General features: G+C 29.3%; 1 protein-coding gene across 5 annotated transcripts in view; it reads left to right on the forward strand.

The window, feature by feature from the left end:
* The window catches only part of LOC107448565 (oxysterol-binding protein-related protein 3), a 92,088-nt gene extending 80,107 nt beyond the window's left edge, over nucleotides 1–11,981 (forward strand). For all 5 annotated transcript variants that reach the window (XM_016063815.4, XM_016063818.4, XM_016063819.4 and 2 more), the window contains 7 exons: nucleotides 1,661–1,724; nucleotides 3,334–3,412; nucleotides 3,617–3,758; nucleotides 5,110–5,254; nucleotides 7,273–7,399; nucleotides 8,127–8,249; nucleotides 11,810–11,981. In XM_016063815.4, coding sequence (XP_015919301.1) covers nucleotides 1,661–1,724; nucleotides 3,334–3,412; nucleotides 3,617–3,758; nucleotides 5,110–5,254; nucleotides 7,273–7,399; nucleotides 8,127–8,249; nucleotides 11,810–11,921 — 792 coding nt within the window. In that variant the 3' untranslated portion in view covers nucleotides 11,922–11,981. The remainder of the gene's footprint in view (nucleotides 1–1,660; nucleotides 1,725–3,333; nucleotides 3,413–3,616; nucleotides 3,759–5,109; nucleotides 5,255–7,272; nucleotides 7,400–8,126; nucleotides 8,250–11,809) is intronic.
* The last annotated feature ends 1,395 nt before the right edge of the window (nucleotides 11,982–13,376 follow it).

Raw genomic sequence — 13,376 nt, forward strand, 5'->3', positions numbered from 1 at the left:
CAGTATAAGGAAGATCATTGGTCTTCTTACTGGTCACTGTATCCTCAGAAGACACCTAAACATTATGGGAATAGAATCAAATTCTCTTTGTCGGGGATGTCATCTAGAAGAAGAGACATCACGACACATACTCTGTGATTGTGAGGTCTATTCTGCTCAAAGATTTGAGCATTTAGGACAGCATATTGTCAATGCCTGGGAACTGCAAGATGTTCCTGTAAGGTGCTTGCTGAATTTTATTTCAGCCATAGGGCTTTCATGCTAATCATGATTTTAGGGTTTGGGTACAATAGACCTCTGGTCGATGTGCCCTGCTCGTCAGAGCTGCCCAACCTCTAAGTCTAAGTCTAATGACAAAAGATATTCACTACCAATAGGGAAAGAACGCAATTCTTTTTCCTTTCCTAAGTTGGCACTACTCACCTTGTCATCATAGGTGAATGCTCCCTCATATGTACAGTTGGTGACATCAGCAATTTCAGAATGTTTGGAAATAACTGTGACCCCTCATCGCAGTTCCACTATACTCTTTTATTAAGTTCAGAAAAAGTTTTAAACTTATTTGAATGAGAAAGTTCACTTCAAAGATCACAATGAGGAATTTATTTTCATTAAGTTCAATTTTTAACTTCATATTAAATGAGAGAAGTTTGTTTTTATGTTTATATTAAATAATGCAATTATTATTTTCCAAAATAATGTAATAGGGAAACTGTTTCACTTTGTCTGAAGCAGAAACCCACGTTAAGCATTTTTGTTTCAATAATTAATCAATTTTTTTAGCACGTCTATAAATGTGACAAGTTATCTAAATAAAAAAATTTTTGAAATAAAATATGTTACTTAAAAACTATTTTTTTATCTTGCTTACGAATCAGCTACTGGAAAGAACTATTAGTATATTCTGGGATAAAACTATTATCTGCACCAATTTTTTTATTTATATTGGGTTTTACTATGTATATAGTTTTGCGTTTGTGTTTATTTCGACATTCTATATTTTCTTTAAACATATGTACTCATCTTATAGTCAGAAAATGTATGTTATTTGCTTTTATATCATTACTTTAACAACTATTTTATAGTTTCTTGAACTTGAAAAATCTTTACTCACAGACAATATCTTTTTGATGCACGGTTAGCTTAAATGATTCATCATATTTCGAAAGACTGAATAAATACATAGTGTTTTAAAACCTCATGCATCATTTTATATTTTATTTCATAACCGGCATTGAACAGCAGACCTAATTCTGAGTTTACAACTATCAATGTTCAACTCTGTAGCCTTGTAATTTTGAACACAGCCCAGAAGACAAGTGAACACCTGTATCAAGCTTTGAGACAAACTAACCTTCTTCGAGGACTTTTTGATTAAACTAACCCTCCTTTGAAAATCTTCCACTGTTATCCCAATGAAAAATGGATTCTAAACCATAATCTGTCTACCACTGATGATATTTTATTTCAGCACTATGGTCTGTACAAGTCAGGAGCAGAATTCGTATTAACCCGCTATTGCTGGGATTTGAACCTGGGTCACCTCATTGGGTGGCAAATGCTTTATCCCCTAAGCCACTGCAGCTCCACCCATGAATCATTCAGGCTAACCTTCTATATATTGAGACTGTTATATGATTAATAATTTATAATTTCTTAGGTCAGCCACCATCCTCCAGTCTCAGTCTGCCATGCAGAATCAAAGAACTTCATATTTTTGCAAGGTAAGTAATTTCTTTTATTTTGTCAACATATTATTGAAGACTGCTCATTATCAGGTTCTGTTCAAGCTGTAAATGGTCTTGAGGCTGATAAATAATCTAATAATAGAATATACTTGATATAAAATAAAATGTTTTGAGCAGTGAAATCTTTATTCAGTTTGAAAAGAATTCTGAAAATCATGTGTATTCTGAAGATCATGTGTACACCACTGGTAAAGAGCTGAGGGATGTGAATTCGATCATGGAAGCTGACGCAACAAATGAGGAAGGTGTATGCTAACCTGTCGTGACTGAAAGCTCTCCTGTTGGTTGCGGTGTGGAAGTTTGGGGAGAAGAACACCAGCTCAGGTGCTGTCCACGTCATCTGACCAATGCCAAAATTATGAGGCATTCCTACCAAGGACGTTAAAAGATAGAGCCTTGGAAAATGGTGCTAGGTACTTGGCCCTGGTTGGGTAATGTGAAGATTGTTGGTCCTCTGAATTATTTGAGTAATATACCACCAAGTTGCAGTGTGAAATTGAGCAATATGCCACAAATTGGCTGTTTCTTTTGAGTTTGTACTCATAAAATAAAATTTACTTTGTTACTGTGCTTTTTACCATACATTAAGTGATTTAGAGGTGAGTGAATGACTACAAGAACCAAACTGATAATATCAACTATTTTGCACAAAAAATTTGTGCTTGTGTAAAGAAGGTGCTTTTAAATATAATAAATATCATCGCCAAAGCTGAAGTTAGATGTGTTATTAAAATGCTCTAGTGAAAAGAAATGTGAAAAACAGTTTTAAGCACATTTTCAATTGTAGTACTTTTGTTTGCTCATCATCTCATGAAGTTAATGTACTTCATTTTGTAAATGTTATGCAAAGTAATATTTGCTTAGTACCATAAGAAAACCATGAAAATGGCTGATCAACCAATCAAGGATAGAAATATTGGAATAGTTGTCTTAGCTAGAAAAAAAAATGCAGACATCAAAAAAGTTCTACAATATATAACAAGTTTCTGTTTTTCTATGAAGAAATTTGTGTGTGGTTTAACATAGATGCTCATGACTCAGAAGAGAGTTTCTAAACTATCAAACTAGTTTTCCACATAATACACCAAAAGAGTTTAGAAACTAAAATTATCTTTAATATATGTATCTTGTTAGGTATAAAATTGATATTGTTTCTGTGTCCAAAATATGCATTTCCTAGTAATCTAATAACTCAAATGAAATCTCTATTTCTAAATGAAAATTATACTTTCACTTTTTTGAAAGTAATGTACTATAAGTGTTTTTTTTTTACAGTTTTGCAGAAAAGTTTTAGAATTTAAAAATAACAAGTTATAAAACAGGTTATTTCCAAATTTTAACCACCCTTTTTTAAAAAAATAAATAAAATAGTAAGTATTTTTATCACATAATTAGAGAATGAGGTGTACAAAAATGGAATGCTATAAAACTGAAATTTTAAAGTTGTATCTCCTATTTTGAGAGTAAGTTTAAAATGTAGAAAATGTTTAATATGAACCAAATAGAAATATCTGGGTAAAATATTGGTATTTTTATAAGTTTTCCCAAGTTTTTTAACAAAAATATGTTTTTAATTATATTTTAGATATGAGAATTAAAACTAAGTTTTGGGGAAAATCCATGGAAATTTTACCACAAGGAACAATTCATGTCTACTTACCAAAGTAAGTAATTCTTTTCTAATTTCTTCTGCACTATTTAATAGCTGATGCTTCTTTATTGTATAATCTGCTTTTTGGTGTACCTTCAACTGTTTAATTTTGCATTGGTTATAATAATTTTCAAATATTATTATATTATTGAAGTTAGTTATTTTCATAGTTTTAGAAAGTTTTCTGTTATATCTTAATTAAATTGCAATTTTATAGAACGAATGATCATTATCAGTGGAACAAAGTTACAACATGTGTGCACAACTTGTTTAGTGGACAACGGTGGGCTGATCAGTATGGTGAAATGGTTATTACTGAAGAAAATGGAGATGCAACTTGTAAACTAACATTTTTAAAAGTAAGACACTTGAATTTTTGAGGAATTTTTTTAAAAAAAACATTAAAAATATTTAGAATAAAAGATTTGAGTGAATAAGAGTAGAAAACAGATAAATTAATGCCTTTTCAAAACCTTTCACTAATCACATGTGATTATTGTCTCAAATAAGAATAAAATTCAAAGGAATTTATTATGTTAGATTACTTTTTTTAAATTTTAGAATAATTTATTTGATGCCTAGTTAGTTATTAAGTGTATACATTTCTAATCTCCTTCACTGAACAGAGTACTCTATTTGTGTAAGCATGTTTTTTATTATGTAAGCATGTTTTTTTATTTATGTAAGCATGCTTTTTTATTATTTTATTCCAATTAAGCATGTTTTTTTTTATTTATGAATTTTTAATTCATTACTTTATATACATGTAAAGCCATTTTTATGAGTGGATTCAATTTCTGTGCAGATGAGCAAATCTAATTTTAGATTAAAAATGCTGCATAGACATTACAAAATATTTAGTTATATGTTTAATTTTCATTAAAATCACAATTAAGTGATAAAATTGCCAAGTATAAGAAGTATTAGATTATCTATTGGAGAATCAGTATTCATTGGGAAATATATTGAAAAGTTTGATTAAGTAACTAGGTTTAAAAGATATAACTTATTATTCTGGAGACATAGTTTTTGATTGTATAACTTTAACTTTTTTGTCTATTTTATAAGCTCTTAGCAAATAACTTATACATACATAGCATGCTAAGATTTTGCTACTAAAATTTTTAAAGTATTGCTACAAAATTAAAAAATAACACATGACAAATTTTCAAGAACTGTAAATTGTATTTTGTCAAATAAATTGTAATGTGAAATTTTGACTGAAATATAATGGTTAAGACAATTTAATATTTAATGAAGAAGAAGTAAGTAGAAATTTGATAATTAAATATTAAACTTCTTGTCTTCAAAGATTCAAGATTTGCTTAAATCTCCTTCTATTAGGAATCAGTAAATAAAAACTTTCAGTAAATAATTCTGTTAGATATACTGAAGTAGTCTACTTTTTAATGTAGTAGTATTTTTTTTTTCCATAGGACTTATTGATGTGCAAGAAAAAGTTACATGTTTATGATTTTTAAAATTATAGATTTTTGATTTTGTGTTTATTGCATCAAAATTTAAATATAAAACATAAGTTTTTCGTCGCTATTTTATTACTTTAAGAATATGGTTAGCTAAAGACTAATGTTATATGTATTCTTAGAATGAAATAGTTAATTAGAATTTCACAGACCTGTAGTGTTTTATTGTCATTCTGACAATATTGAATGGATAGGTAAGCAATTAAAACATCATTTTAAATTTTAGGCTAGTTATTGGTCAAGTAAACGTCATGAAGTTCAAGGAGGCGTAACTTCTAGAGATGGAAAAATGGTTCATAATCTCTATGGAAAATGGACTGAAGCTTTGTATTGTGGTGTTGGTAGATCTCAAAAATGTATCTGGAGACCAGGTTTGTTCAATTTTGTATCATTTTTTTAGGAAAATGTTAAAACAGCTATGCAATACATAATTGATCTCAGCTTATCACTGCCATATTTTGAATATTGTTTTCTTTGTATAAATTTAATAATAGTTTTCATTGTTTGCTCAGACTTTAATATACATAGTAAAAATATATAACTGTACACATAAACTTTAATAATCAAGGTATACAATCTGAAATATCACTAATAATATTTTATTCACAGTAAGTTATTACATTTAAAAAAATGCAAGGTATATATTTAGAAAGAATTAAACCAATGTGATATGCTCTTACTAAATAATATTTTTGTTGAATAGTTTTTAATGAGAGAAGCCAGCTATTAAAAAAAAATCTAACCTAATAATTTGTTCTCTCCCTTTGTTATATTTATTGTGTTTCAAAACAAGTTAGGTTATAATGTGAGTTAAGCTTCTATTTGAAAAAAAAAAAAAAAAAAAGCTATTCATACATAAAAATATTTTTTTTTAATAATTACGATCACAACTTTTATGGTATTAAGATTCTGATTTATGAACTTTTTTGCTATTTTGACTTGTTTTTAAACTGAATTATAAACATTGAAGAATGAATTTTATGGTTTTTAAAAAATAAAACTACTTTTACTAGTCTTATATAAATTTTTATACCCTTACGTATATATACACTGAGAGGCCAAATTATTATGACCACCCCTTTAGTACGCTGTTGGGTCACCTTTTGCGCATATTACTGCCTTAATTCGTCCGGGCATGGACTCTATGAAATACTGGTAGGTGGTAGAAGGTATGCCAGACCATGCTCGCTGAACTGCACTTGCCAATTCCTGCAAATTTGATGGTACTTAATCCATCTGTCTGAGCGCCCGTTCAATTTCATCCCACAAATTCTCAATTGGAGTGAGATCTGGGGATTGTGCTGGGCAACGAAGCAAGTTAAATTCTCCGTCATGCTCTTCGAACCATCTGAGGACAGTGCCAGCTCTATGAAAAGGAGCGTTGTCCTGCTGGAAGTATCCTTCCCCTCCAGAGTACGCCATTGACATAAACGGATGTACTTGATCTGCGATGATACTTAAATACCCTTGGGCATTAAGGCGTTGTGGTACAGGAATTAAAAGACCCATACAATACCAAAGGAACATTCCCCATACCATAACGTTGCCACCACCAGCTTGAAGTGTCGTGGCAATGCAGTAGGGGTCCATGCTTTCGTGCTGTTTTCTCCATATTCTCATCCTGCCATCTGCGCGATGCATTTGAAATCATGATTCATCGGACCACATGACCCTCTTCCAGTCATCTACTGTCCAATGTTTGTGCTCATTTGCAAATTGGAGACGTCTGCGCTTATTTAAAGCAGACAGTAGAGGCTTACGAACAGGTCCTCTGCTTCCATACCCTATACAGCGCAATGTGCGTCGAACAGTTCGTTTAGAGACGTTCACAGTTGCTCCTTGAATAAGATCACTTGCAATTTGTCGCACTGTTGCTCTCCTACTGCGCTGCACAACCCTGGTCAGCCTTCTTTCTGATCGAGCATTCAGTACCCTGTGACGACCACAAGTCTGACGTTGAGACCCGGTTTTTTGCTTGATTGTTCATTCTTTGTACACATTAACAACTGCTGCTCTAGAACAATTCACAAGTACAGCCGTTTTGCTGATACTCGTTCCGACACATCTCGCAGCCACAATCATTCCACGTTGAAATTCAGTTAAATCGCTTTTCTTTCCCATATCTGAGCAAGCAACACAGTATAACTGATGACTCACTTGTCCAGCATTCCCGTGTTATAGTTATCTTGCCCTCTAGCGGCAGCGCTGTGACGCAATAACTCATTTACATAAAACTTTGAGGTGGTCATAATAATTTGGCCACTCAGTGTATATACATATGTATGTATTATGGGTGGCTATTTATGTAGGAACAACTTGCATAAATACTTATGTATTAACATCAATTTAGTAAGTAGTCTATATTATAGTTTTTCTCTTTCCTATGAAGGTACCATGCCTGAAGACTACGAATTATATTATGGGTTTACGCGATTTACAATTGAACTGAATGAACTTGATTCAGAACTAGAAAAACAATTACCTCCAACTGATACAAGGTTTCGTCCTGATCAAAGGTCAGGTATTTCTATTTTGTATTACAATTCTCTTCTATATTTTATGTTTAAATTAAGTCTTGTATACCTTTTAAAATATTTCAATATCATGAAAAGCTACATTGATAGTTATTGAAACTGTAACACCATAAAAGAACCTACAAATTTGTATTACAATTCTCTTCTATATTTTATGTTTAAATTAAGTCTTGTATACCTTTTAAAATATTTCAATATCATGAAAAGCTACATTGATAGTTATTGAAACTGTAACACCATAAAAGAACCTACAAATTTGTACGGTGTTGGTAGTGTTAATAAACAAATCCTATTTGAGATCTATACTAAGTTACACTATTGCCAGATGGAAAAAAGAGTGCTTATGAAACATAAAATACTTTGCAAACGAAGTTTAAACCTAAGCAACTTATAGCCTAATTATAAGATTTTAATATATTCTAGTGCAATCTTCATAGTTTGAAAGACCTATCCAATTATTTAAGGCAAATTTGCTAATCAATTAATTTAATTTAGTAATGATTAGTTTGTCTCCTTTATCAGCTAGAATTTTGGAGACTTTCGGTTCTATTTTGGAAGGCGAGAGTCTCTCTCACATTCATGAGCATAAGAAATTTTTCCAACCAAATCTGGTTCAATGTACCTGTATATGGGCGTCTGAGTAGTTCATCTACCTAACATAAGATTATTTCTTAAAGAACGTAATTTTTTTAAAAATTTTATTTCGTAGATTTCTTGAAGAAGGAAATATTTCTGCTGCTGAAATGAGTAAACAACAAATAGAACAGTCACAAAGAGACAGAAGAAAGCGCCGAGAAGAGTTAGGCATAGAATATATTCCTATGTGGTTTACGTAAGTATAATGTCATCATTTACATTTTTAAAAAAACAATTAATTATTTGTAGCTTAGTCAAAATTTTGTGCCCTAACTATGTTTGAATGGGTTATACAACATCACAAATGCAGATTTTATGGTTCCCAAAATGCTCCTTATAGGTTTCATATTAAAATGCTGACTGTCACACATTTGCAACAAAATCTCCACAATATTAAGTGTGCTGCTGGTATATATATGTTCATTTTTTAATATAAGGGAAAGTGGGATATAGATGGTTCAAACTAAGTGGTTTTTTATGCCTGTGATAATTGGATGGTACCAAACATATGGTGTTCAACTTCGACTGGGAGAATGCTTTGAAATGCTTTGGTCCATTACAAAATTGCGAAAAAGAAGAGTGTAAATATTGGAAGATTTAAAGAAATTATAGCTGCAAAATTATGTCTTGTCTGAAAATACAATCCAACCATCTGTTTGAAGTCAGGACAATGCAGACAATTACAAAAATGATTCCTAGGAAATGCATTAAACACCTATGCAAATCATGTTATTCAAATAAAAGACAAAATTTGAAGAAAACAACTGTTCGTCTAAAATGTCTTGATAAACCTCTGCTTTGCATGGAATGCTTTAAAGTTTTACACTCCAAATAATTTTTTAACTCACCCTTTTTATAATAATTCAATAGTTTTATTACATCCTGTGGAATAACTGTCCAAATATTTTGGAAGATCCTTTGTAAATAATCAAACGAGTTTCACCAAAATGCAGATGACACCGCAATCATCATGCTCAACATGTCAAAATTTTATTAATAACGAAATTTAAACCACACAGATCTGAATTACAGACTTAACACATATTCTTTTAAAGTACAAGTCTTGAAAACTAGTATATGACTTTCGTAACTAGTATATGACTTTAGATATTTTTTAGCACTTTTTCAATCTAAATTTTGCTTATTTTTTTAAAAATTGAACTAAAGAGTTAAAATAAAAAGAAATAATCCATAAAGCTTTAATTGTGATAGCAATTTTGTTCCTTAATTATAAAGACAATCGGCTAAAAACATAAAATTACTGAAACAAAATAAAATTACTAATTATTTACTTATTTATCCTTTCTAAATTCAGTAATTTTTAAGTGAAAATTTTAGACACCCAGCACATTAACAACTGTAGCTGTAAATCGTGAATTTTGTATTATACTCTCTGTTGTTTGAAGAAGAGTGGTTTCTAAAAAATGATTGATGTTAAGAACCAAATAGTATTGCATTTTTAGTGGTTTGTTCTATTATTGAAATAAATGTTACCAGACTAAAAATAGTGTTCCAGAAAGGGTTAAGGAGGGAGAAAGATACAAAAGTAATTCTAAGCTTTAAATGAATGAAATTTAATTAAATAATGTTTGAAATTTAATGTGTAGTTAATGGGAGAAAAAAATGCTTCAGCTTTGTACATCATCATGATTTCATAAATGCTTTCTTCATCATCATGAACAATCACTTCTTGAGTTCTACAAATCCACTGTATACAATATATTTTAAATATAAATAATTGTACTTCGTAACACCTGCCAAAATGAAATTGTACTCAAATAGTGCACCAATGAAAACTGTCACAGATAAAGAAATATACTATCAAAGACTCAACTCTTTTTCATTAAAACTAAAAAAAGTTTTTTTTAATGAAAATGTCATTTTCTTTTTTTATATTTATTAAAAACTCAGAAGGAATAAGATGAAGTAGTTTAAATACCCCAAAGAATTTTTTCCCTTTAAACTTTACTCCATAGTTAAAGTGATAATATGAAACTGAGCTTCGATATCTAAGGTATAAGATAAAAATAAAGCTACTGGAAACATTGCCAAAATTCTTGAACAAATATTTTAATGTTTTTTTTTTAATTGTTTAGATTCTTTATGGTGTTACATAGTAGTCATATTAATGTAGATTTTGGACGTATTTAACTTTTTAAAAGTTTTTTTGGTAGCATTTAAAATCTTTATATAACACAATTTAAAATAGTCTTTCTTAAATATTTCATAAAAAATTAGTGATTTTTGAAAATGTCCCCAAGATTAAAATTTGTGACTCGGTTAAAATAAGATTACAACAATAAAAATGTTTTGTTAATGTAATTTTCAACTTGATAATTAATCTTATTTCTTCCAAATAACTTTAAATATCAAAAAATCAGATCAGAAGGGCATATGAGCAAAAAAAAATTTTTTCTCACTAATATTTTCGATGTGCCTGTTTTTAACAAGATTCTGTTGGTTATCATTCCAAAAAGTCTGTGTTTAGTTTAAATTACAGTAGAGAACCAACTATCCGGGATGCTCGGGACTATCGCTATCCCAGATGTCTGAATTTCCCGGTTTTCTGGGTCGACCGAAAAGTGTCGTTAATCGATATAGTAAGAGAAAAAAGAAAAGCACTCCTAAATTTAAAAAGAAAAACAAATGGTAGAAAAATAACATTTAAAAGAATAAAAAAAATTACAAGTTTAGACAAGAAAAACAAGTTTAAAAAATACAAAATTCTCATATTTATTTTTTTTAAATAATTATAACTCCTAAATTAACTAATATAATTAAAACCAATGATTAAATAACGCAATATATTTCATACCTAATTATACAGGGGGGAAAACCATAAAATAAAAGTAAAACTTATTAATCGAAATAAAAACAACGAAAACGGAAACGATAGTTAAAAAAGGCACTAACATAAATATTAATAAACAATTTAAATTAATAAACAATTCTCCTTTTATTTATTTTTCTATAAAAACATGATTTTTAACAAAAGCAGATTTGATTCCACATCAAGAAAAACTTCCAAACGATTCCGCACTTCTAAAGAATCAGAATTTATTCAAAAGAAAAATATTTTATTTTTATTAATTGATTTGTTAACCAATGTCAAATAGATAAATATATTTTTCCCTTTCATCTTCTGGTCACTGATATGCATTTCCCCCACCCCCTCGTAAATCAAAGAGAAAACGAAATCTGCATGCCACTCCTTTGAGTTTGATTGACGGCCTAAGGCCGAAAATAAAACATTCATCTCTTCCTCGCCTCCTCTCGATCTGAAGATCTTCAAGGTCACGGAAGAAATGACGTTTCGCTTTTTTTCATAATCTTTCTAGTTTAAAATGGCGGGAAAACCGAGCAAAATTTTTCCCGATTTTCTGGTTTCCCAGTTATCTGGATACTGGATAAATGGTTCTCTACTGTATTTTATTTCAAAACTGAATAAATAAATTCTTATTGATGTTATTAATAATTTATCAGACACCTTAAATGCTTGTGTTTTTCTTAATTCAAATATTAGTATGTAAACTATTGTATATATTATTTTTCATTTTCCATTCTGACAGAATTTTAAATTGTATATCGGGGCGAGAGATTATATATCTATATATATATATTAAATGTATTAAGATTGCGCATACTCAGTATACATGCATATGATTGTTTCTGTAAATTTATTGTATTTTTCATCAGTTATATATTTTATTTAAACTGTGTAAAAATCCATTTTGAATAAATTTTAATCTCTTTTAGGAAATTAGAGCTTGACGATGGAAAAGAACAGTGGGTTTTTACTAAAAAGTATTGGGATGTAAGAATTAATCCTGGGTTTAGCAATATATCATTTCCTGAAAAGTTATGGTAGCCATAAGGGAAAGTGCTACTGAATCCAGTCTTATTGTGTATGCAATGTTGAGATTTACGTGTAAGTAAATAAATAAATATATATAAATACATATATATATATTTGTATAGATACAGTTAGTATATATAGTAAATATATATATATTAAAGATATAAATATATAAAGCATATGAACTTGGCAGGTTCAGATGCACTCGTTAAAATGTTTTGTTATAAAGAAATATCTAGCACTTTATGTATTCATATTTCATCTGGTTTTGCGGTGAGACTGCAAGCATATCTGAAAAAAACGGTAGACAGAATGGACAAAAAGTGATGAAATTGTGAAATTTCTGTAAAATGAAATTTCATTTTGGTACTTAATAAAAAAAGTATTGACTTTTATGTGATATATTAAAACGAGGCATCACATTGTGTTTTATGATGCTTTTATTATTTATATATCTCTTTATATTTGTTGATTTTTTTAATTATTTTATTGATAAATGATCAAAATTTATTGTATTAAATTTTATTTTGATTTTTAGAATGTTTATTGAAATCATTGTTATGACAAGTTCTACTTAGTGATTCATGTAGTTTGTGATTTTATTATGATTTGAGATCTTTTGAATTTTTGTTATTTATATTTTGCTGCCAAAGCATAATATTTGTTTAGTTGTGATCTTAAAATTTGTTTTAATTTTCGTTTTGTTCAAATCACTGGAAGTAGCATGTATATTATAATTGCTCAACTTTTTAAACCAGAAATGTGTTACTACTTAAGACAAAATATTTATTTTTTGAATTAAGTGAAGATGTAGAAGTACTTACTACAATGACTATTGATCCCTTGTTTTTGAATGACATTATTTTAAGAAGTTGGATCTACAAAGTAAAAAACAAGTTTTAAATTTAACAAAAATATTCTAAATAAATAAAAAGATTCAAAGTACACATATTATAGTATAATATACAGTGTGATTTCAGAATAAATTAAAATATCAAATGAAAGAAAAAGTCTTTGTATTAGAATAAATAAAATATGAAAGTAGCAATGAAGGCACAAATGAAATTAGTTGAAAGCATGCAGCTGTTTTGATACTATTATCACACATCTTTGTCATAAATAACAGAGATGGTACCCACTGCCTCAAGGCAAACAGAAAAGCTGTTAAAGATGCTTGAAATTTTAAGTATAAATAACTTTTCAATTCAAAATTACCCAAATGAATGATTTCCCAGATAAAATATTTCTGTTTCTCTAACCTTTGCATTCTCATAAAGTTTGTGTCTAATTCAACATCTATAAATTTATACTTGGGTCAACCTTGAATACTAAGATTCTAATGTTTTACTACTATTACTTAGAACTTTAAGTAAATTCTTTTAAAGAGAACACCAACGGATTAGTAAATTGTTGAAATTTTCGAATAATTTTAAAATATGCAAGATGTTGAAAATTTATGTTTTTAAT

This window comes from Parasteatoda tepidariorum, chromosome 11 (genome assembly GCF_982258835.1).
Source record: "Parasteatoda tepidariorum strain Cologne lab strain chromosome 11, Ptep-v5.0, whole genome shotgun sequence".
Taxonomy (NCBI): domain Eukaryota; kingdom Metazoa; phylum Arthropoda; class Arachnida; order Araneae; family Theridiidae; genus Parasteatoda; species Parasteatoda tepidariorum.